At 34.5% G+C, this 26,623-nt stretch overlaps 1 protein-coding gene across 3 annotated transcripts; it reads right to left on the bottom strand.

The window, feature by feature from the left end:
• Positions 1 to 5,947: 5,947 nt before the first annotated feature.
• Positions 5,948 to 26,359, bottom strand: ptbp2a (polypyrimidine tract binding protein 2a). Of its 3 annotated transcripts, none has more exons than XM_051098673.1 (14): positions 26,219 to 26,359; positions 25,193 to 25,220; positions 20,108 to 20,177; positions 17,913 to 18,097; positions 17,627 to 17,767; positions 16,932 to 17,054; positions 16,670 to 16,780; positions 16,333 to 16,543; positions 13,899 to 14,014; positions 11,142 to 11,175; positions 8,927 to 9,019; positions 7,320 to 7,536; positions 7,155 to 7,232; positions 5,948 to 7,058 (listed from the first exon to the last, which is right to left on the bottom strand). In XM_051098673.1, the coding sequence occupies exons 1-14, from the start codon at positions 26,224 to 26,226 to the stop codon at positions 6,929 to 6,931; spliced, it is 1,545 nt and encodes a 514-aa protein (XP_050954630.1). In that variant the 5' UTR covers positions 26,227 to 26,359; the 3' UTR covers positions 5,948 to 6,928. The 3 variants fall into 3 exon arrangements, with proteins under 3 accessions (XP_050954630.1, XP_050954631.1, XP_050954632.1); XM_051098674.1 differs by having other exon boundaries at positions 16,345 to 16,543; XM_051098675.1 differs by lacking the exon at positions 26,219 to 26,359 and adding an exon at positions 25,603 to 25,755.
• Between the last annotated feature and the right edge of the window lie 264 nt (positions 26,360 to 26,623).

Below are 26,623 nucleotides of genomic sequence, written 5' to 3'. Positions count from 1 at the left end.
CATTTGTCTCCAGGCAAACGCAGAGCAAACAGAAGCTAAACAGATGTAATTTTCCAGATACAGACAGCTACTTTCAAAGCCACATGATTGGAGATGGCACATGACAATCCCAAAGTCCCACTGGGCCGACTGAGCTCTCATCTTGAAGTAACCATAGCATAAAAAGACAAGCATGTCTGCTGAAGAGAGAAAAAACGCCACATACAATCTAAATCGATACTGTCATTATCAGAGGACCCAAGCTGAATTAGATGTCACACCACCAGGGGCAACAGGGTTGACGCACGCCTAGATTATGAGAGCAGGTGATGTATTGAGATGCTCTGGCCCTTTAACTGAGCACACTTGCCTGACTGCAGCGATTATAGATTAGCAGTTAGACTCGCACAGATGATCAAGCAGTGAACTTAGTAAATGGAATACAATATCACAACAGCAGGCGTTTGACTGTATCTCCATTAAAACGAAGGCAAACTGAGTTCTGCCGCAGCGACGTCGACAACCACACCGCATTAAAAATCACTGTCAATCAGTTAAGCCAAAAGGGTGATGGGGAGAGAAGGCTGAAATAAGTTGGAATGGTTTTAACTTTTTAAGTGGAAGAAATAAGGAACCTTTTTAAAGGAAAATATTTGTTAATGAAGTGTGCATAAATGTGCAACAAACGTGCATTACTATTACTGTAAAAATACCATTAACAATCCTTTTAGAAGAAGAAAAGTCTACAAAAAATATGACTTTAAAATAATCAGGTCATAAGTTAATAATTCCCCACTTAAGCTTTGTCCTAAAATAAAGATTAGCAGTTAGACTTGCACAGATGAACGCCTAAATGCGTAATAATGTAATATTGCAAATTACCTCAGACACAAATGCACAAGTGATCTTAAAAGTCAACAGAATGTTTTGTGAATATGCACTTTTTGTAACAAAATACTAAAACATGAACAATAACTAAAAGAATTTGCAATATTGTATTTACATCATTACTCATTGTAATATCTTGTAATTGGTTTAGGTACCTATTATACCACATTAATCTGAAATGAACACAAATTGCATTTGTAAAAATTGGCATTCTGGTCAAATAATGGCATCTGATATTATCTAAATTTATTTCCAAAAACGCTATTGTGAGATGTCATTTTAATTTAATTAATTAATTAATTCAAAAAGCAACTTATAATTACCCCCTTTCTTTTTACTTCTAAACTTTTGGCAGTCTGGTCAAATAATGAGTCAAGTAATGGCATCTGATATTATTTAAATTTCTTTCCAGAAACATCATTGTGCAATATCTTAAAAAACAAACAAACAAACAAAAAAATCAACTTATAATTTATTTTTATTTATTTATTTATTTTATTTTATTTTTATTTTTCAATTTAACTTCTAAACTCTTGGCATTCTGGTCAAATAATGGGACCAACTTATAATGAGTCATATAATGAGTCAAAAATATGGCATCTAATATTATCTAAATTTCTTTCCAAAAACACCATTGTGTGATATTGTAAAAAAAAAAAAACAACAACAACCTTAAAAAAGAAACTTATAATTAACTTTTTTTTTTTTAATTTGACTTCTGAACTCTTGGCATTTTGATCAAGTAAAGGCATCTGATATTATCAAAATTTCTTTCCAGAACCGTCACTGTGTGATGTCTTTATATTAATATATATTAATATATATTATTATTATTGTTTTGATTTTTACAGTGACACTTCTGGAAAGAATTGTGCGATATCTTAACAAAAAATTAAATTTAAAAAGTATCCTAAAATTAACTTAAAGAAAAATTACTTGCTTAGTATTGCTTAAATACATCTACTTCTTCAAGGACATATTATTCAGCGGTAATCTGAAATTTAAAAAAAAGAAATTTGCATTTTTTATTCCTGTGTAAAAATTGTCTAAACTCTTGGCATTTTGGTTAAATTATGAGTCAAAAAATGGCATCTCATATTTTCTAAATTTCTTTCCAAAAACACCAATGTGTGATATCACTAAAAAATAAAAAAGCAACTTATAATTTACTTTTTTTTTTTTTCAATTTAAATTCTAAACTCTTGGCATTCTCGTCAAATAATGAGTCAAATAATGGCATCTGATATTATCTAAATTTTTTAATTTTTATTTAACTTGCTTAATAGTGCTTTATTATTTCTACTGTTCATTTTTTTAACATGCATATTATGCAACAATAGGAAATGGGACAAAATAGGTTTTTTTATTTCTTTCATTAGTTTGTGTGTAAAAATTGTCTTAACTCTTTCCATTCTGGTCAAATAATGAGTCACATAATGGCATCTGATATTATTATTTTTTTTTTTTTTTTTTCCATAAATGCCATTGTGCGATATCTAAAACAAAAGAACTTAAAAAAAAAAGCATCTTAAAATTAACATTACTCAAGTACATATTATTCAACAATAATATGAAATAAAAAACTTTTTGCATATTTTATTCATGTGTGTCTTAACTCTGGGCATTCTGGTCAAATAATGAGTCAAAAAATGGCATCTGATATTATCTACAGTTTGTTCCTACAGGAAGTGGAAGTTCAAGTTGAACGCACAGCATTGTGGGATACAGTATCTCTCTCTCTGTGCGTTTAACAAATGTACTGAATGCATTTTACTCTATACAGAAAATCACAAATAGTAAACAGCCATATTTTATGAAACACTCTCATCGAGTATTGAATTTGTTTCCCACAAACATTATTTTCACTGTTTAGCACTGAAAAGAACCTTGAAAAACCTGATCGAAACATGGTAAACAAGAGCAAAAACGCTTCATTCTACATTAAGACATCAGGTGTAAATCTCGCCAAAGGTCTTATTCCAAGCAAGAATGGTTTATATGGAAAACAAAAGGCCAGGGGAGAAGAACAGCTCCCTCCCCCTGTGCCAGCGTAATGGCGGGTGGATACAGATGTCTGGAGCACATGATTCACGCTCCAGACGAGGTATTGATTTGGTCTGGGTCCCTGCTCTGATTTATTGTGTCATTTTTGTTTATAAAGGTAGATAGAGAACACGAGTGTTTCGATTTAAGTGTGCAAAATAAAAGCAGCGTGGAGCAACGCTGCCGTCTGCCCTGTGATGAATTGCGGCATCCGGAACCCAACTTTGAAACAGGCTAGAGGATTGTCTTCATCAGACAAGGCAAGACAGGACGTCCATCACAGAACAACCATCCAACACAGATACTCAATAACGGCACAGAGCGAGAAAGCGCCAAAATGAAGGAATGCTGAAGGGGGAGTTAGACAACCTTTGTTTTAGGCTAAGAAAAGAAACTTTCAGACCCATGTGACTAGTGGTTTAGGCCTTATAGCCTAAAGACTTGAAAGAGACAAAATAATAATTGGACCTATACGTTTACATCAGTCCTCAATGTATTTTTTGTTTTTTTTTAATTTAATGTAAATTCATGGTTAAATAGATGAACACTACCAGAAAAGAAAAAAACATTTTATGTTCAGCTATTCCTTTAAATAGTTAACTTTTAACTATTTTTTATTTCTTCAGATCGTCAAAGCAGGGTAACGTAAATATTGGTCACATACATACACTGGAGATCTACTTTAAATTTCACCAAGCTGATTACTCACTTAAAAACTCTCACATATCATGTTTTCATGCCATTTTAAGTGTTATTTTTACATTATAAAGTAGTTATGTCTAGGTGTGTGTGTTTACATTATAAAACGTAGTTATGTTTTAATGTTGTTTTGTCATTTTGGCGTTGTTCTATTTTTGTATCATGAGTTTTTTTCTCATCCAATATTTTGAGGAGGCACTGCCTCCTTAAAACGGGTTTCAGATCTAGTGTTTTGCATCAGCATGATGCCAGAAACACTCTCACATAACTGCTAATATAGAAAAGGGTTTCTTGTGGAACGAGAGACAAAAAACTCAAAACTTTGCCTCTGCTTATGTCCATTATGATATCTCACCCTGAGATTGCATAATGATGCGCAAAACAGTGTAAAGCAATGGAGCTTTACGTTACTGTTTTTACTCGTATATTCATGTACTAGCTGCCTGAAATCCTTCAATTGTTCACTCATACCGTTGAAATAATAAGTTTACATAAACCTTAAATGATCTGCAAAATGTTAATTATTTTACCAAACTAAGAAGGATCATACAACATGCATGGTTTTTTAATGACCTCAGCAAGATATTTCACACAAAAGATGTTTACATATAGTCCACAAGAGAAAATAATAGTTTAATTTATAAAAATGACCCTGTTCAAAAGTTTACAAAAGTTTTGTTTGTTCTGAACAGTTAAAATTCTTCAGAAAAAAGCCTTCAGGTCCCACAGATTCTTTGGTTTTTCAGCATTTTTGTGTGTTTGAACCCTTTCCAGTAATTACTGTATGATTTTGAGATCCATCTTTTCACACTGAGGACAACTGAGGGACTCACATGCAACTATTACAGAAGAGAAAAAAAAAAAAAAAAAAAACGATGCATTAAAAGCCGGGGGGTGAAAACTTTTGAACAGACTGAAGATGTGTACATTTTTCTTATTTTGCCTAAGTATATTTTTTTTTCATTTAGTACTGCCCCTCAGAAGATACACATTTCCCAGGATGACAAAATAAACCCTGATCTTCAAATTCCAAAAGTTTTCACCCCCTGCTCATAATGCATAATTTTTCCTTCTGGAGCATCAGTGAGTGTTTGAGCCTTCTGTAATAGTTGCATATGAGCACCTCTGTTGTCCTAAGTGTGAAAGGATGGATCTCAAAATCATACAGTCATTATTGGAAAGGGTTCAAATATACAAAAATGCTGAAAAGCCAAAGAATTTGTGGGACCTGAAGGATTTTTCCGAAGAACAGCAGGCAGTTTAACCGTTTAGGACAAAAAAAATATATATATCAACAATTATTTTCTCTTGTAGACTATACGTAAATGCCTTTTATGTCAAATATCCTATTCGGGTCAGTACTAAATAAAAAATAACATGCATTTTGTATGATCCCTCTTATTTTGGTAAAATAATTTACATTTTGCAGATTCTGCAAGTTGTACATAAACTTTTGACTTTAACTGTATATAGCGAACACCATATAATTCTCTACATTGGGAAAGAATGAGTGAGAATGTGTGAATTTGAACACTACTAAACATTCTATGACATCATTTCCTGAACAACCAAAAACAACTTAAAATCTGATGACCAAAATACCACCTTCAACAAAATTTCAAACCACATACGTATGTGGCTCACAGATTTCATGCACTTTTTAATGTTTCAAAAGACAACAGAAACATATATTCTTTTGAACACAAAGATCTTTTCAATGCTTGGTCCAAACACTCTGCATTCACAACAGAAGTACTTAATTATAAAAACAACACTCTAGTTTAGAGCATAAAAACTATTCAAAAACAGATTAGTAAATGTTCAGAAATAAATGAAGGTTGTGGACTCTGAAAGTGCATGCAAAATTACATGTTAAAAATGCACCAAACTCAAACTAATTTAAAAGAAAAATGCTGATAAATTCACTGCAAGGATCAATGTTTTTAGGAGCGGAAGGGCTGAAGCACATGAACATGATACAGAATTAAGTGTCAACTAAAAGGATCAACTAAAAGGCAAAGCAATTTCATATCCAGGAAGGATGGATGGGTCACAAGCGAAAGGATTTACAGGGTGGGAAATTGTGTTTTTAACACTTTGCTTCCCAAACAAATCCAAATTATTTTTTATCCAAATCTGTTCTGCCAAATTTATTGACATATTAAAGTTTTTTTCCCACCCTGAAAGAGAATAAAATGTCAGAACTATTAAAAAAAAGTGAACAAACAGGAGGGACAGAGAAAGAAAGCGAATACAGAACTACACAAGTGTTTATTGAGCATGCTACAGACAAAAGCAGAAAACAGGAAAGAGAGAGAAATCAAAACACACAACCAAGTCAAATCATCCCGCTTTTGTTAGAAAAAGACTTTTAATTGTGCCACATCCAAAATTATGCCGAATCATACATTCCTACAGAGGTTTAAAAAAGAAAAATAAAAACAAAAAATATACAAGATCCTTTTGTCCCTCTAATAAATCATAGTGTGGATTGCCAATCAGTATTTTTATTTTATCAGCTCTTCTCCGTCCACAAGTCTTCTGAAAAGTGAACTGAAATGCTCAATCTTGGAGAAAATTAAGACTATAGGCACATAAACTTTGGTCCCTTCTACTGTAGTTGTCTTTCCAAATCACACAAAGAAGTGATTTCCAATCCATGCAACACTAGGAATAAAGATGCACCAGTTGGTACATGCAGAGAAAAGTATGCCTTAATAATAACAACCTTCCACTTAAAATAAAGACAACGCACATGGATGAAAGAAAAGATAGGGAAAAAAAATGGTGTAAAATGAGCAAGTAACAAGGTTTTGCTGGATTCGTGGGCTAAGAATGGGCCTAACGTCTCATAGTGACGATCACTAGAGATTCACAGGTTTATTTACAAATCTTAAATCAAAATGTCACAGACATTAAGAACTAAACAAACAAACTGAGAGGCTTTTTCACATACGGATAAGACACAAAAGGAAAACAAAAATTGTTTTAACAAAACCCTCAGAGGACTGCCTGGGTTTGAAAAGATGAAGTATGAAAAGATTTATGTAAGTTTTGTAAGGCACGTTCTTTTCTGTTTATTATAAGAGGTTCGGACTTTACAGCACATCATCTTTCCGCCACCGAAGTGGTTATGTGTCAGAGGGAAACGGGGTAAAAAATGTCCTCGAAAACAGTCACAATATTTCCTTCTTTCGACATCTTCTCGTGGAATGAAACTTGGGAAAAGAAACTGTCAAAATCGTGGTCCCCAGTGTGTTTAAACAGTCAACAGGTAACGCTAGAAAAAGCAGTTGGGAGCAAGACCTCTCGGGTTGCTTTAGATGGTTGATTTGGAGAAGGAGACCTTCAGGTGGTGGTTATTACCCATGTTGTAATTGTGGAGGTCGATGAGGCATTGAATAGCTTCCTCGATGGTTGTCATCTGAATTAGAGCCATTTTATGATCTCTGGAGAAAAAAAAAAAAAAAAAAAAAAGGTTGACAGAAAGGGTCACGCGGATAAAAGAAAAGGCAAAAGCGGGAGCTGAACGCCGACAGACTTACTGGAAAAACTTGAAAGCTTTCACAGTGCCACCGGAGTTGGAGAACAGGACTCTGAGGTCTTCTTCAGTTATGTCTTGCCTTAAAAACATGACAGAAAAATGACTTAGCTCCCCGACGACTGTCAGAAAGATTGACAAGTGCCGAATAGAGCTTTTTTTTACTCACGGGATGTTTGACAGATGCAGCGTGGCAGAAGGAGGGAAGATGTTCTGGAAGTTCTTGGAGCCGGGCTTTTTGAAACGATGCAGCGGCGAGTTTGTGAAGTCTTTCGTCAGACCCTGGTCGTCTAAACCGTCCCGAGGTAACTGAACGGTTTGGTGTTTTGACATCGTAACGCGAATGATCTTTGAATACATCTTCTGACCATTTAAATGGCTCATCGCTGAGGCACATCCAAATGAGGAGAAATGAGAAAGACACTCATTACGGACAAAATACATTTGGGGTCGGTAAGATTTTTGATCAAAAATACAGAAAAAAACAGTAATATTGTGAAATATTTTTACAATATAAAATAACCATTTTCTTTTTGAATATATTTTAAAATGTAATTTATTCCTGTGCTGCAAAGTTGAATTTTCAGCAGTTATTCTAATATGCTGTGGTGCACAAAAAAGGATTTCTAATTATTATTATTATTATTATTAATGTTGAGATGATACTTTTTGATACTTTAATTAATAGAAAATGAAAAGAATAACATTTATTTGAAATATAATTTTTTTGTAACATTATAAATGTCTCTACTGTTACACCGCCGTGCAAAAGTTTGCGATCAGTAAGATTTTTAAAGTCTTTTCTGTTCATCAAGGCTGTTTATTTGATTAAAAATACAGAAAAAACTGTAATATTGTGAAATATTATTGCAATTTAAAATTGTGGTTTTCTATTTTAATATACTTCAAAATAGAATTTATTCCTGTGATGCAAAGCTGAATTTTCAGCATCATTACTCCAATCAGTCACATGATCCTTCAGAAATCATTTCAATATATCTATTATGGAAAGAGTTGGAATTTTTTTTTTTGGAACCTGTGATACTTTTTTCAGGATTATTTGAATAAAACATTAAAAAGAACAGCATTTATTTAAAATAGAAATATTTTCTAATAGTATACACTACCGTTTAAAGTTTGGGGTCTGTACATTTTTCTTTCTTTTTTGGTTTCAAAGAAGTGAATTTAATATTCAGAAAGGATTTGTTGAATTAATAAAAAGGGATAGTGAAGGCTTGCATTGTTAGAAAATATTTTTATTTTAAATAAATGCTGTTCTTTTTAACTTTTTATTCATCAAAGAATTCTGAAAAAGTATCAAAGGTTCCAAAAAAAATATTAAGCAGCAACAGTTTCAACATGGATAATAAATCAGCATATTAGAATGATTTCTGGAGGATCGTGTGACACTGAAGACTGGAGCAATGATGCTGAAAATTTAGCTTTGCATCACAGAAATGAATTATATTTTAAAGTTTATCACTTTTTGTAAAAATAATTCATATTATTTTTTCTGTATTTTTGATCAAATAATGAGCATAAGAAATATTAAACGTCTTGCTGATTCAAAACATTTGAACAGCAGTGCATTTTTGATCCATTTTAATGCATTCTTGCTGAATAAAAACATTTATGTATGTTACAAATAATCTAACAACAAAGACATTTATTGGGAATGAGTCTATAGTGCAACTCAATTGAATTTGACTGGCGAGTAAACTTAGCCATGACAATAACGGCTGTGCTGTTAGGGATGTTTTCAGTATGCAGTCTTACCAAGCTGAGCCTGGTTCATATCGGCCATCTGTATCAGTGCGCTGTCTTTCTTATTAAAAAGAATCTTCACACGCTGCACGTCCCCATAAACCCCTGCGAACAGAGCAGCCAGCAGCCCGAGAGGAAACGAGAGAGGGAGGAAAGAGTAAGGAGTGAGACTCAGAGAGTGGAAAGATAGACCGATAGACTCATCGAAATGGAGAAAACTAATCACAACCTGACAGAAGACTCGGATATATATACACCCTCAAATTCAAAATGAATTAAAAACTAAGAAGGAACATAAATACTGTGCAAACTGAACCAAAGATCACATGCACTGAAACAAATTAAATACTTCAAAAGGCTGAAAGTATAAACAAAAAAATAAAGCCAAAAGACTTTTACTCTAAAAGCCAATTAATGGTAATGGTTTAAAGTCAACATGAAATGCCATTCAGTGTTATGTACTGCCAAGAACATTCAACACGAAAAAATATGTAGGGCTAGATTTGACATTATCCATTTGGAACTGATTATTAAAAAGTGGATGTTCGATGCTAGAACACAGCCTGATTATGAGAGACCATAACCTATGGTTTCCGCCACTAAATAAAATAGAGAATAAAAAGAATAAAGAAATTTTAAAAAAAATGAATTTTTGTGAATTTTTGATCTAGCAATTCCGACCTTTTTTTCTTGCATTTGCGAGTTTCTCTCAATTCAGATTTTTTTCCTTGTTATTGCGAATTTTTTCTCTCACAATTTCCAACTTTTTTTCTCACATTTGCAAGTTTCTCACAATTCTGACTTTTTTCCCCCTCGCTGTTGTGACTTTTTTCCTCAGAATTGGAAGTTTTTATCTCACAATTCTGACTTTTTTTACTCAGAATTCCAAGTTATCTCACAATTCCAACTTTTTTTTCTTAGAATTGCAAGTTTTTATCTCACAATTCCAACTTTTTTTTTTCCTCACATTCGCAATTCAGACTTTTTTCAAACTATTGTGACTTTTTTCCTCAACTGTGAATTTTTAATCTAGCAATTCCAACCTTTTTTCCTCACATTTGAGAGTTTCTCAATTCAGATTTTTTTCTTATTGCGAATTTTTTATTTCACAATTCCAACTTTTTTTTCTCGCATTTGCATGTTTCTCACAATTCTGACTTTTTTCCTCACTATTGCAACTTTTTAATCAGTCAGAATTGTGAGTTTTTAATCTTGCAATTTCCAACTGTTTTCTTGCATTTGTGAGTTCATCTCGCAATTCTGACTTTTTTCAAGCTATTGAGACTTTTTCCTCAATTGTGAATTTTTAATCTAGCAATTCAGACCTTTTTCTTGCATTTGCGAGTTTCTCTCAATTCAATTTTTTTCCTTGTTATTGCAAATTTTTTTATTTCACAATTTCCAACTTTTTCTAGCATTCGCAAGTTTCTCACAGTTTTGACGTTTTTCCCCCTCGCTGTTGCAACTTTTTAATCTCACAATTCTGCCTTTTTCCCTCAGAATTGTTTTTAATCTCGCAATTTCCGACTTCTTTTTCTTGCATTTGAGTTCATCTCGCAATTCTGACTTTTTTCAAGCTATTGTGACTTTTTTCCCCTCACAATTGCGAGTTTTTAATCTTGCAATTCCGACTTTTTTCTCGCATTCGAGTTTCTTAGAATTCTCAGTTTTATCGCCATTTTTAATCTCACAATTCTGTCCTTTTTTTTCAAAACTGCAAGTTTAAATCTCAAAATTAGAACTGCTTTCCTAATAACTGTTAGTTTACATCTCACAATTCTGACTTTTCACGCAGTTGCGAGTTAATTTGTTCATTGCTATCAAGAAATTAAAGTGACATTACATTGTAACCTTTATTACATTAATTAGCATTAAGTTTATGCTAAGTTTGTAACATTTTAGAACATTCATATTTTTAAAATATTTATTAATCGGCTCTTTAATTTTGAATTACAAATCAAAATACTAATAAACATAAAAAAAAATATTTAAAAAGAGGTCAAATTTTAGTTGGATTATTGTTTGGGTTAATGTTTACTGCCAATAAAACCAGTTACATTTTTTATTGACTGCAAAAAAAAGTCTAAAAGCGAAAATAAAAATTATTGGTAACCAATTACTGGTAATCAATTTTCATTTCTTGTTGACTTTAAATAAAAGAAATAAAGCACATGAATAATAATAACAGAAACGAAACCAAAAAAAGATAGAGCTAACAAGAACATACCGAAGAGGGTAAACAGACTGTGGGGCGTAACCATCTTTAGAAGGAGAGAGGAGCAAGCGGACAGAGAGAAGAGTCGAGGAAGAGCGGAGATGAACAGATCATCCATAACGGAGGGTGGTTTCCCGCAGAATGGTGAAGTGGTCATGGATCATGGTTCAGGGCGGTTAATTGGGGGGTCCGAAGTTTTGTTCAAGCAAAAGAAAAAAAAAACATGAACAACGAGGTGTGGTCAAGGCGTGGCAAGAAGGTACAAAAAAAGTTAAAAAACAGGATATGAGAGGAGAAAGAAAGAGAGAGACAGAAAGACAGGATGGAAGAGAGGGACAAAATCAAAATGGAGAAAAGGAGGAAGCAAATGCAGAATATAAATGAAGGGGGGACAAAAAATATAATACAGGTCAGTACACAGGAAATGCAGGAGTTTGGTCAGAGAATGGTTGCTTTGTGCATTTCTACATTGTACAAGCAAATAATTGTGCCAAATGTAGTTACCCAGTACCAGGGTAATGATACATTCATACTAAAAAATAAAGAGGAGCATCGAATAATGATAACAATGATCTGAACAACGACAGAGTTATGAAGTTTTTAAGAGGCATGCAGGAGATTGAAGACCAGGAAGAGCTGAAAGCGTCAGTTTCAAGCATTTGATTCACAGAGTTTTACCCGGTTCTTTGTGATTGCCATGCTTGTGTAGACATGAAACCACCTTTTAAAGTTATGGTGTGGACAGACAAAGTCACAATTGACCCCACATCAATACGTGAGGACTGACGGTTAAAGAACACTGAAAATTTGTCAATTTTATCAGATGAGCAAAGGGGTAGTGCCACATCCATGGTTCATTAGCTTTCAAAGAGTGAGAGTTAGACAGCTTATACAAAAGAGAGAGAATGATTCGCTTTGTGAAAGTTATAAGGTGCACGACCAGAAAGTTGTTAAACCAGATACAGACAAGAATGGATTCAAATAATACAATTAATGAGAGTTTTGTAACTGTAATAAAAATGTAGGCTTAAGAAAGACATAAGACAGTGAACCTCACAAAGAAATGTCTGGGTCCTATTTCACCCCAAAATCAAAATGTGAAATTAAATTTTAAATAAAAGAAAATTAAGCATATAATAACGATCTCTAACAGTTTGTTTTGGACCTATGAAAGCCTGTTTTCGCCACTGAATATAAAATATAAAGGTAATTTAGTATCTCATCATTTTCTTTTTTCTCACAATTGCAAGTTTACATCTTGCAATTCTGACTTTTCTCAAAATTGCATGATATAAACTTGCAGTTGCGAGTTATATAGTCAGTATTGCGTGATGTAAACTCGCAATTCTGAGAAAAAAGTCAGAATTTTCTAACTAGTTCTCGCAATTGCAACTTTATATTCCAGAATTCTATTTTATATTATGCAATTCTAAGAAAAAAAGTCAGAATTGCAAGATGTAAACTCAGAATTGCAAGATACAAAATCCCTTTTGCAAGAAAAAAAGTTTCTCACAAATGCAAGTTTTTATCCCGCAATTCTATTTCTCGCAATTGCAAGTTTATATGACGCAACTTTGAGAAAAAGTCAGAATTGCGAATCTGTTTTACATAATTCTAACAAAAAAAAAAAGTCAAAACTGCGAGATGCAAAAGTCAGAATGGCAATTCTGATTATTTCTCACAATTGTGTTATCTCGCAATTCTGACTATTTCTCGCAACTGTGAGTTTATCATGCAATTCTGAGGAATTGAACTGCAAGATACAAAATCCCTTTTGCAAGAAAAAAGTTCTCACAAATGCAAGCTTTTATCCCACAATTCCATTTCTTGCAATTGAGTTTATATCACGCAACATTGAGAAAAAAGTCAGAACTGCGAATCTGCTTTACGCTATTCTGAGAAGAAAAAAAAAAGTCAAAACTGCGAGATGCAAAAGTCAGAATTGGAATTCTGACTATTTCTCGCAACTGTGAGTTTATCATGCAATTCTGAGAAAAAGTCAGAATTACGAGATGCAAACTCAGAATTGCAAGAAAAAAAATCTCAATTCTGACTATTTCTGGCAATTGCGAGTTTACATCCCACAATTCTGACTATTCCTCACAATTGTGAGTTTGCATCCCAAAATTGACAATTTCTCACAATTGTGAGTTTATATCCCGCAATTCTGACTATTTCTCGCAATTGCAAGTTTATATCAAGTAATTCTAAAAAAAAAAAAAAAAGTCTGAATTGCGAGTCTGTATTAAGCAGGAGGAGGAGATGTAAACTTGCAAGAAAAAGTCAGAATTGTGATATAAAAACTCACTTACGTTTTTTTCAGTGGCAGAAACGGCCTTCCATATGGACCCAACATTTCTAATAAGAATTTTTAGTATTTGCATGAAACATATTCCTTCCAACAAATAATGGAAACTTAATTATATTTAAACTACAAGCAATAAAAATACATGATTAAAAAAGGCTTTTTAAAAATGTAAATTTGTTAAAATTCTAAATAAAATTGTTGTGTCAAAACATAATCTTTATATTTTGGGCTTAAAATATGACCAGGGTATTTCATTTAAAATTTTTGTGTGCTTTACAAGTGTGTTAAGTAAAGAGTGAGTGACAAAGCAAAACGAGACTACAGCACTCTGCAAATACAAACAAATACTTCCTTCTTAAAAAGGAAGTGCCATTTTCTATTAGTCTAAACGTATAACATGGCATGACATGACAGAAATATGTAAATGTGAGGGAGAGGTTGAGATGGAATAGTACACTGACCTCTTCGTTGAGATTGCTAACAAGCAGCACTCCGCTGGCCCCCGAGTGCCCAGACAGAGCAACTCTTCCAGCTGCAGCAGCAGCAGCAGCAGCCGCGCTCAATGGGCTCAGAGCACCTGGAATCATACCGGGAACACAGGAAGTTACATTAAAAATGATATTATATGCATGAACACACATAAATACAACTGCGAAATTGGTGATGCTGCATATTTATTTTAATAGGCAACCATTCAGCCAACTTTAACTGTAGAGAAAAGTTAAAGAAACTGGCCTAGTCATCATCTCAAGTATATTTTAGCTGTGACAGCTAATAAAAGATGAATTACACACAGGTAAAACATATTAGTTCTTCATCCTGATGTGAGAGAGACCTGGTTAAGACCATGTGGGGTTTTAAAACCTAATCATTTTAAGCCTAATATCAATAAAATACCTGCTTGATTACGTGGCAGGGGAAATGTCAAATTGCATTTTAAATTAAGAGGCCTTATGAGTAGATCTCTGAGAAAAGGTCAGTCAAGGCACTCAGAGACACGGGCCTACGTGACATTTTACAGTACTTAAGAGCACATTCCAATTATATTCAGTCTTTCATAAACACAGCTTTCTATTTTCATTTTCACACCATTCAGACAGAGCTTGTTAAATCAATGACACTGATTAAAATACTGTCCCCATTCAGCGGCACTCACAATCAATCATGTTATGAACAAATGATGGTTTTGGCTGACAAAAGAACTGACAACCAATGGACATTTTGCCTCTTTGAGTATTCAACAGACATGTTTTTTAAGCATCTCACGCCATGAGCAGCACATTTTTAAAACATAGCATTAAAGGAGAAGTCCACTTCCAGAACAACAATTCGCAAATAAATTACTCACCCCCTTGTCATCCAAGATGCTCATGTTCTTCTGTCTTCAGTCATAAAGAAATTATGGTTTTTGAGAAAAGCATTTCAGGATTTTTCTCCATAGAATGGAGTTCATTGGTGCCTCGATTTTGAACTTCCAAAATGCAGTTCAAATGCAGCTTCAAAGGGCTCTAAACGATCCCAGCCGAGGAAGAAGGGTCTTATCTAGCGAAACAATATTTAAAAATAAAATTTTTAGACTTTTTAAGCACAAAAGCTTGTGTAGCACAGGCTCTGGGATGCGCGTTTTCGACGCTACGTACTATTGAATCTCGTTGAAAGGTCATGCAGAACGTAGGTGGAACTACAGACCCAGTGTTCACAAAGCGAACGCACAAAGTCAGAAAGTGCAAGTAAGTTTGTAAACGCTGTTTACAAACAAAGAGATACAACGATGTCCTCCTCTCAAGTTGTAGGAAAAAAATAAGATGGAGTTTCGCCACACTCAGTACACAGACGATGAACTTACACGTGATTCGTAGTAGTGATAGGAAGTTCGGATCATTTTACCGACTCGGACCTTTGAGTCTCGTTCAGCAAAATGAACAAATCTTTTTGAGTCATTATCTACTGCTTACACACTGATCACACTACAAACAAGACAAAACTATAATGCTATAAAAAACAGAAAATATTAATTCACTGTTTACCTGGGTCTTTAGTATATGATTAGCTCACCTCACCCCTTATCTGACAAGTTTTCGGGAGTCGTTCGTTCATCACGTGACAGCCCCATAAGATGAATGAATGACTCGAAAAACCCAAAGACTCGAAACAGGTGAACTAATTCCAGTACAGAACCTAATAGGAATAGGACTGAACAAATCACTCCCCGAGACGACTCGTTTTTCCCGAGTCACATTAAAGATTCGTTCAAAATCAAAGAATCAGTCAAGAACGACCTATTACTAATTCGTAGCATCATGGACGCACATCCCTGAGCCTGTGCTACACGAGCTTTTGTGCTTAAAAAGTATACAAATTTTTATTGTATATATTGTATATATATTGTATTATTATCTAGCGAAACAATCTGTCAAAAAAATTACAGATTGTTTCGCTAGATAAGAACCTTTTTCCTTGGCTGGGATCATTTAGAGGCCTTTGAAGCTGCATTTAAACTGCATTTTGGAAGTTCAAAATCCAATGAATACCATAATATGGAGAAAAATCCTGAAATGCTTTCCTCAAAAAACAATTTCTTTATAACTGAAGGCAAAAAGACATGAACATCTTGGATGACAAGGGGGTGAGTACATTATTTGTAAGTTGTTGTTCTGGAAGTGGACTTCTCCTTTAAGCTTAAAAAAAAGGTTCTCTCTTTTAAGACATCTGGTATATAGTATGGAACTGAACTGAAAGTTTGCATATTTAAACCATTTTTTTTTAATCAACAGTTCTGAAATCTGACAGAATGTGTTTCCTTTATGTTTGGCGTTACACAATGAGGGTGCATGAAGGCAAGTGACACTGACAATGACACACCAAAATAGTGAAAAAAAAAAGAGAGCCAAGTACCTGGGATCTTACCGAGCAGGGAATTCGAATCTTTACCCAGGGCAGCAACCACAGAGGGATCCAGAGCGGGCTGTCCATCTCCAGCCGGAAGCTCTGGCCTCGTGTAGTCCCTGCTCTTATCGTTATTGTATTTTACATTCAGGTTGACGAGTTTTGAGTAGTCTATGCGAAGGGTACAGCAGGCATTGTATATGTTCTGACCATCTAGAGCCTAGAACAAAAGCGAAAAAGATAGAGAAAAGAACAAGGCGAGAGAGACAGAAAGAAGGAATGTGTCGTCTTCGTAGAGCACTAAAAACGTGCTTTTCACATGAACTTCCGCTGAGAGCAAACCCACCACTTTAGCTTGCTGCGCACTGGTTGGATCGTTGTACTGCAACAGGGCCTGAAACTGATTGTTCTTGGTGAATGTGATGATTTTCATGACGGTGCCAAACTTTGAGAAGATCTATTGACAGAGAAAGCAGAGCATTGAGGGGAGCTATCAACAGAGGGGAAAAGACATTACAAAAAAACAGAATTAACACACACAGCATCAACAACACATCACCAAAATAAACCGTCAATAAGAGGCTGATCTAAACTGTGGTGTCCCATACCTGCTGCAGCACGTCTAGGGTGACGGGGTAAAACATGTTATCAATGATTATCCTCAGAACTGGACTTGAAGGTGTACCGCCACCATCGCTAGAGTTGGACCCTGATGTGAGAGTACCACCTGACTGGAGATCAGTTACAAGCACTATGTTAAATACACATAATGAGAAAAGTCTGGTTCTCATAGCAGCTCATTTTAGCCATGAATCAACAGGAAGGAACCGTCTGATTTACATCTAAAGCGGCCAACTTTATTTTGTTTTGTTACAACAGACCAACATCGAAAAATGAGGGGTGAGCGATTTTTTTTTTAAGAATTTATTCAGCAAGGATCCATTCAATTTATCAAAAGTGTCAATAAAGAGATTTATAATAATACAAAAGACTTCTTATTATATTTATATACATACACTACTAGTCAAAAGTTTTTGAGCAGTAAGATTTTTAATGTTTTTAAAAGACGTCTCTTCTGCTCACCAAGCCTGCCTTTATTTGACTTGTAAACTTTTGAAATATGTAAATATATTAGGCATGCAAAAGTTTCCATACACAATATAAATAGATGAAAATATGACTGTTCTGCACAAAGCAAAATCTCACTGGTCCAAAATCTGATCAGCACAGTTGGATTGTAAAGTTCTGATTGGCCGTCACTTTAAATATTTAAATTTTCTGGAAAAGCTAGGTAATTTGTTACCTGGTTTGAATTGTCAGTCTTGAGTTCTTTGTGATTAGAGTACTGTATGTAGACCGGCACGCTACGGACGTGAGGCGTCACAGCTGAGTAATAATTGACCATTGTCATGGCAGCTTCCTCTGTGCTGAGCTCCAGAAACGCCTAAGACAAAGATGATTTCAGTGACAAGGCAAGACGAACTCAGTGAACTCAAAACTGTTAGTCGGACCAGAAATAGCAAATCTCTTAGAGGACTCACGAACTCTGACAAAAGTGAAATTGAAAACATTTCAGCTTGCCCACGCACCTGGTTTTTGCCTTTCAGTGTGAGGATATTGGTGACCTTTCCAAAAGGAAGTCCTAGAGCAATGATCTCTGTTTCAGAGACATCGTTGGGTAACTTTCTGATGTGGAGAACGCGGGATGGCGGAGCGTCGCCAACTCTGTCTTCAACTCGAAGCTTTTTGCTGTCGCTACCGTTGGATGTCGTATCTGCCAAAAGTGGATTGAAAGAGGACATTATATGGGCTATTCTACAGAATTGGTGCAAACTGCTGTACCACAACCAAAAAAAACATTTAAAAAGCATTTAAGTATTCAAATCTTAGATGTCTATGATCCTTCTATCCTTCTGAATCCCACAATAGTATTTAAAATATCAGTAAGCTTAATTCATACAAATTCTTTGTTTATTTGGCCTTTTCAATTGAAATGAAATGAAAGGTTTTAGTCCATTGGCTGAGACTGATTAGAACTACATCCCTACATTTGTAATCAGGTAATATTCCTGTGTGTCTCTCTCTCATAGCTACAAGGTGAGAGTAAACAGGTCCCATCATTTTGAGGTAAATGTGTTCAAAATACTGAAAATCTGTGTGTAACCTCTAAACACTTTTTTTCTGCAATTAAGCACACTTTTTGGGTGTTTTTCCATAACATTTAATTTTGTGTGTGTACAACTGTTCAGAACTGTGCCAGCTAACCATGTGCTGATTAGCATCTTTGAGCTATGTTGAAAAGTATTTAAAACTGTCACTACCGAAACAGTCACCTTTGGAGAAGTTTCGGTATGCGTGTACAATGCATGACCAAAATTTTTGCTGAAGTTTCGGTAGAGACATGATTGTTTTTTGGGGTGTTTTCTATAACATTTAGTTTTTATGTCTGTACAACCGTTCATTACTGTGCTAGCTAACCATGTGCTGATTAGCAAGGTTCAAAAGTATCTAAAATCGTAACTACCAAAATAAGAAAAAAAATAATCGATAGATCAGTCGACAATAAAAATAATCATTAGCTGCAGCTCTACAATCAAACAATCATGTACTGATTTGCATCTGAGCTAGGTTCAAAAGTATCTAAAATTGTCAATACCGTAACAGTCACGACCGAAACATGTCATCATTGTTTCGGTACAAAAGGGAACACATAATCCCTTATTTAAGGAAAATAAACAATTATATTACAGTTATTCAAAATTTTTGTATTTCAGTATGTTTTAGTAGTGTTTCAATATGTGAGTTAAAATTCAGTAATGTGATGTGGTCACTACCAAATATATAAAGTCACAACTGAAACATTAGATGTTTTGTCAAAACTAAAGTACAGTATATTGAATTGTCAATGTTATGATAGTGTTTGGTTCAATGTATATTCAAACTAATGAATCCTTAACTTTGAAGTCTGAAATCAACTTTTCGCCTTTTCAAAAAAAATTTTGAATTTAAAATACAAAAAAAAAAAAAATCATAAATCACACTTGAAATATTGTTAAAATTGTAATTGTTATTGACTTACTCCTGAAAACTTTTTTTAATAAAATAGCAAAAAAATATATTAACAAAGTATATGCAAGCAAAATCTTAATAAATTATTAAAGTATATATTACAGTGTTTCAGTAGTGACAAATTTTCTGAACATACATTATGAGAATTAACTGCGCAATTACTAGAAATGTATACCTTGGCTATTATACAACTTGCATACACACAAAATTTGTGGAAAAGAACACGTTTTTTTCAAGATGTTTCCAACTTTGCACCAATGGCCCAATACAGGGAATACATTTCTATAGAAAAAAATGCTAACTCATAACGCCAATATCAGGATACAGCATGCTGATTTAATTACTCCAATAGGTTTGAAAGTGTGTCTTTAAGTTTCTCTTCTATTACATTTCACACTACATTTCCAATTGAGATCCTTAATAGAATGAACCCAAGAAACAAAGCCTCCCTTAATCGAGTAAAGTCTTTCCTTTACCGAACGGGATATTGAAATCTACTGTTGGAGAAGCTGTAATAAGATGCAGAGCGTGCATAATCGCAATTCCGGTCACATGCTTTTAAGCGTGGGTGCCCACCTACAGGAGAGCGTAAGGTTATTCCCAGATAGGATCTTCTCAGATCAGATATCGCACTGAAACATCTGTTATAATTTGATTATTTTAATGCTGTTCACGGTCGAGAAAACTGAATATTTTGCAAGTCGGGGACACTTACCGCTTATACTGCTCAGCCCAGAACTGGGGCTGTTATACATGCTGCCGGACAGCAGCTCATCTGATCCTCTCTGCGGAGACACACAAAGAGAAAAATAAAATCCTGCCCTCCAATAAAGAAGTTCTCCTTTCACAATCCCCTCAACCAAACAATGAAATACAGCTCTCTGCAGACATCTTAAGGAATCACGGCACATAAAACACACGTCCGCACGCTTCCGCCTTATTTTTCTAGATTGTTGCTTTAATCTTGTTGAGTCTAAGATGTCAGACGCTGTCATCTCATCCCGAGCTGCCCACGTTCCCGAAGGGCCCCGGCGCGATCAGGAGCGCAGCTAAAAGTGACGGATGGGACGGCAGGCAAATGGCAAACGGGCGAAAACCAAACTTCCTAATAGGATCATCTCAGGTTCGTGCCATCCAAAAATTCCACCGAATTGTTCTTTATGGACGCTGCTTTTACGGCGCCAATAAACCCGCCGCCGCTCGTGCCTTCTGGGCATCGACACTACAAACAATCAAGGGAATGGTGAAGTTTCACATCGAAACGACCGAAAGCAGAAGAATGCATTAAGAGATGGCCAGGTCTTAACAGACAAGCCTCAGCATCAAAACTGATTATAACGGAAGGGGGAAAAAAAGGCAGGACTTTAAAGCAATAAGATCGAATGCTTCTTTTTCCACCTGCTTTCCCAGAAAGACCAGCTAACGTTGTTTTCCGGGGAGGAAAATTCTGTTGTTGGCAAACAAACCGAGTTAAAAGGCCTGTGTTCAGAAGGCATCTCTGGAAAAGAACAAGTTCTTCTCTAACTATCTTGGACATAAACTGCCCCCATTCAATTACTACCAGCCTAATTTTATGAAAAGCGGAGATGGAGACCTGTAACAGGCCTGTATCTAATATATAAGGGACAATTCTACATTTCCGCACAACACTTTTCTTTCGACGACAAAGAATCAGCCACATAATATCCAATAATGCACTTAAATGGCTTGGCAATTCTTCGTCCATTCAAAAACAAATTACGTTTGCATCACCCTAGGCTCCTTTGTCTTTTTTCGTGTGGCTTTGACGCCATGCAATACGCAAATAAGTACTAAAAAAGGAGGGGAAATAAATGCTAAAACCCATGAAGACAAATTATGCTCCTGACAGCAATACTAAAAAAACATATATTGTATTTTTTGAATGAGGTGACAGTGAAATTGGCAAAGACGTATTCTACCCTATGGCTTACGAGTCCAACAGGACAACAGAAATTAAAGACAAAACTGGATAAATCATAAGACTAACATGTAAACAATGTCTGACGCCAGCACTGAAATTAGCTGACAATATCTCTCTAATTTCATAACAACAATACTAACTGCCAATAACTGCAAGCAAACAGTGAATATCTTCTATGCGACAAACAGGATGGCAGATGACTAATCTGCAAGTTTATGGACTTGAAAAGTACTGATTTAGCGCCCTATGATTGGACAGAATCGCAGAATCCAGTCGTAAAAACGTAATTTACTGTATAACGCAGAATGTCACAGAATTTTCAGATGAATAAATCAAAAGTAGGTCACTTTACTTAAACCAAAATGCGATATGGACTACAGTCTGCAAATATTAAGCTGCAAAAATACTATTTAAATATGAATAATGCATGTTCTGTGTGTCTCTGAGTGAATGAATGGCGCAGATGTGCGGTTTCATTTACTACACACATACTGAAGCATGAGTGATGCTTGCAGTGTTTTCAGCCATTTATTGGTTTCAACTATTGTCATATCAAAAACACAAACAGAAACCTAAAGGTCTTCACAGCAACCCATCAAAATAAAAGTTTGGTTTAACTTGAAGAAACTTTGACAGAAATATATTACTTAATGAAATTATAGTACTACGACTATTAATAAATTTATTATTAAAACATTATTTTTTTAAAGAATATTTTTCAGGAAAATTAATTTACCACAAAAAAAAATAATAATAATATATTAATATATAAATATATATATATATATACTGTGTGCAGAATTATTAGGCATGTTGATATTCTGGTCATATTTTTTTTCCAAACACATTTTACCAATTCCAAACCACATCAGTCTTAATAACTACTGTTAATTTTGTGTTTAATCATTTATATGTGATATATAATTGTCCGTGAAGGCTGGAAGTGAAAAACTCCTTATATTCAGGTGTGCAGAATTATTAGGCATGTTTTCGTTTACAGCTAAAATGAGCCAAAAAAGAGATTTAACCCAGACTGAAAAGTCCAAATTATTAAATGCCCATGAGAAGAATGCAATACTAATGCATTACAAGAATTTGCAAAGTTAAGGCTTGACCATTGGACAGTGAAATGCTTGTTGAGTCTGCATGGTCAGAAAAAACAGGTGGAGAAGAAAAGATGCATGTTAACTGCAAAAGAATTAGGAATTAAGGTGAAGAATTAGGTGTGACACCATCAGGAACCGTTTCCAGTTCTCCAGCGCCACCATTTTCCAGAACTGCAACCTACCTGGAGTCTTCAGAAGTACAATGTGTCAGGTTCTCAGAGACTTTGCTTGGTAAAAAATCCTAAAAAATGCCCCTTACTTAATAAGAATAACAAGCTGACGTCTTGTGAAATACATAAAGACAGTTTTTTTATATGCTTTAGAGACAGATAAGTTGAGAGTGACTCTTGAAGGACAAGCATCACATCCTCTTGTGCCTCTGATTCAAGAATTTATCTTCCAAAATCTGGCAGTAAGTTTTGGGAGTTCATGTTTAGTCTCTTATCCTGAAAAGTCTGACTTGCAGAGATGGACTAAAATGAACTCCCAAAACTTACTGCCAGATTTTAGAAGATAAATTCTTGAATCAGAGGTACAAGAGGATGTGATGCTTGTCCTTCAAGAGTCACTCTCAACTTATCTGTCTCTAAAGCATATAAAAAAACTGTCTTCATGTATTTCACAAGACGTCAGCTTGTTATTCTTATTAAGTCAGGGGCATTTTTTAGGATTTTTTACCAAGCAAAGTCTCTGAGAACCTGACACATTGTACTTCTGAAGACTCCAGGTAGGTTGCAGTTCTGGAAAATGGTGGCGCTGGAGAACTGGAAACGGTTCCTGATGGTGTCACACCTAATTCTTCACCTTAATTCCTAATTCTTTTGCAGTTAACATGCATCTTTTCTTCTCCACCTGTTTTTTCTGACCATGCAGACTCAACAAGCATTTCACTGTCCAATGGTCAAGCCTTAACTTTGCAAATTCTTGTAATGCATTAGTATTGCATTCTTCTCATGGGCATTTAATAATTTGGACTTTTCAGTCTGGGTTAAATCTCTTTTTTGGCTCATTTTAGCTGTAAACGAAAACATGCCTAATAATTCTGCACACCTGAATATAAGGAGTTTTTCACTTCCAGCCTTCACGGACAATTATATATCACATATAAATGATTAAACACAAAATTAACAGTAGTTATTAAGACTGATGTGGTTTGGAATTGGTAAAATGTGTTTGGAAAAAAAATATGACCAGAATATCAACATGCCTAATAATTCTGCACACAGTGTATATATATATATATATATATATATATATATATATATATATATATATATATATATATATATATATATATTTTTTTTTTTTTTTTTTTTTTTTTTTTTTTTTTTTAATCATTTAAAAAAAATAATTGTAAAAAGTTTTAAAAAGAATCATTTTAAAACCAATTAATTAGAGACACTTTTAATTATAAAAATTTATTAAAACCATTCAAATGGAAAATACAAAATTAATGGAAACATAAAATTTGGCTAAAAAAATATAAAACAAAAAAATAAAAATAAATTTCAGAAAAAAGTCAAACAGATTTCATAGGGCCTTAAAAATCAAAAATGTGTTAAACTAAATTAAATTAATTAAAAAATAAATTGCTAAAAGTTTCATATTTCAATTAAGTAGACATGACTTTTGATTACATTTTTTATTTAACCATTAAAACACAGTAGAAAACTAGAAAAATAAAAGCAGAAAACAATGGAATCCAGAAAAATTAAAAGAGAAAGAAAAACGGGATTTGGAAAAAAATAAAACAGAATTTGGAAAACAATAAAACAGATTTCATAGGGCTCTGCAGATTCCATCCTGGCTGTTAATGGCAACAGCGCAAAGTCTGCCAACAGTTAGTTTACAACAAGTCTTTGGATGAACCAAAAGAAAGAAAGAGTGAGATAACAGCACCACTGGTTATCTCTGAGTACATCTGAGATAATCACAACAACTGCTAAATTTTAATTCCAATCAGACGTCGCCATCCAAACAAGGGAAATTTAAGCAAATATGGCATGAAATGCACGCAATGCAAGCACTCATAATTTACTTTAATTTATCATCTACATACTGTTATATTCCAGACCACATTTACAAGGTTAATAACTCATGGGTTTAATCAGGCTGCCTTAAAACGACATGTTAACGTGACAAATTTGGAGAGTGGAAAAACTATTGCATAATATTCCAATATTTAATAACAATCATCAATATTACACTGCCAAAACATAATATTAAGGGTGGTTGGGTTCCACACAACATGAATGGAAGTAACTATATTTTTGTTCAATACTTATGTACAAAGCCATAAAATAGACATTCAAAGAACAACACGAATAAAATATCTCTACAAGTGCATCTGTATTAAGCTTAATAGCAAATCTGATACTTTGACCATAAAAAGCTATTATCTGCATAGCAAATAATTGCACAGCAATTTTGTAATCATGACAGCCCTATCTCATAGTAATTATTAAATGTTCAAATATATAAAAACGCCCTAGTTTACAGAGTAAACTCCTAACCACACTGCTGTGGTATCTATGGGGTCAAATTTCTGTTGTGGTTTCCACTCATTCTCACCACTGCAACAGGCGGGCATCTATTAAAAACTAAATTCCACAACATTATGCATGTTGTACTGTGCTGCCTTTGTCAGGTTGTTATTGCACTGCAAAATCCTTCATGAGATTACTTAGAAACTAACTATCCATCCATCATCAAGACTAAACACTGCACAAAGGATGCTGAAAACAGTGTTTACCTTTACGCCAACTGCGACGTCACCAATTCTGTTGAAAACACACAGGGAGTTTTGATCAGACAAATACCAAACACCACAAATTTGCATGCAAATTCATTACTGAAAAAGAGAGGAAGGGCCAGAAATCCTTTAATCTGAATTTTTCCAAATCCCCTCCATTATTCAATGACACAACAAATTAAGCTGATGAACATTTCAGTATTTCATCACTTTATCCTACTCAGGCCAGAAATGCATGTATAAATGCTGTCTAGATAGGCTGCTCACTAGATTTTAAAACAATAAAGCTCATAAAAATGTTCAAATGTATGCAGGTCACTAGGTTATGTGACTGAAATGCTTAAAAATGACAACTAGTTAGGCAGATCACTAGGTTTGGCATTCTAATGTCAAAAATGTAATTTACATACCTAGGTTACTAGGTTTGGAGACTATGATGTCTACAATGCTGCCTAGGTAACTAGGTTTTGACACACAGCCCAAGAGCACAGACTCTTAGGCTAGTTGGTTAACCATAACTGCAACTCAACACATTTTATAACCACTGAAATGTTGTTTTATTTCATTTCATGTCATAAAAGCTAACATGAGGCTAACAAAAGAAACACGTAATTAGAACCTAAATGAGATCCACAGGGGAATTAAATCATATTCTAGCACATTAATATATTAATTATACCTCAAACTCGTTAACAGACTCGCTTAATTAAACTCCTGTTTAATTCTCTGTGCACAACGTGAGCAAACAAACAGCTAGTGAGGCTAACCTGCTAACGCATGCCTGCTGTTTTTGGGCTCGTTTTTGTTATGTTTACTCATTTGAGGTCTTGCGCTTGTATATCTTGGTGTTTCATACAAGACAAGACAAACCGTTACAATAACATTATGAAATAACTGTTGTTTAAGTCGTGCAGAGCTAGCGTGTTAGCAGCGTTAGCATTCCAGTAAGTGTCAATAAACTCTTCCCGTTCGCATTTAAATTATTGTTTTATGTACATACAAATAAAGAGCGCTTTAAATGCTCACCCGTCCATTTCTGGTGATCTGTGTAAAAATAAACCCGCTGAAGAGTTTGTGTGTGTATGTGTGTGTTATTCCTCCTCACTCGCTTTAGCTGAGACACACAAACACACACACACCACTGACAAAATGGAGGCGGAAACTGAGACATGAGGAAACACAATTACACACACCTACTGTAAACACACAATGCATGTGAGACACACACGTACACACCAACTGTAAACTCAAACACCATTTACTGTAAGCCTGTAATATATAAAACAAGGTAATATTAAGCACACACCTACTGTAAATAATTACACTGGTGTGTTCATATTGAAAACTAATTTTTAATTACAGACATTGTCTTGAAATGTTTGAGCATTTATGAAACCTAGAAAAGATACATATCCCTGGTGAAAAAACCAG

This window comes from Labeo rohita, chromosome 24, assembly GCF_022985175.1.
Source record: "Labeo rohita strain BAU-BD-2019 chromosome 24, IGBB_LRoh.1.0, whole genome shotgun sequence".
Lineage (NCBI taxonomy): Eukaryota > Metazoa > Chordata > Actinopteri > Cypriniformes > Cyprinidae > Labeo > Labeo rohita.
The sequence above is the reverse complement of the archived record's forward strand: the minus strand, read 5'-3'. Positions and strand labels throughout refer to the sequence as shown.

Bases quoted from the DNA above. Each gene is read 5' to 3' on its own strand.
- ptbp2a (XM_051098673.1), bottom strand. The intron at 16,781-16,931 runs GTATGGGACACC...CTCTGTCAATAG, and splicing joins CCCTAGACGTGCTGCAGCAG to ATCTTCTCAAAGTTTGGCAC. The intron at 7,233-7,319 runs GTGAGTAAAAAA...CATGTTTTTAAG, and splicing joins CTGCATCTGTCAAACATCCC to GCAAGACATAACTGAAGAAG.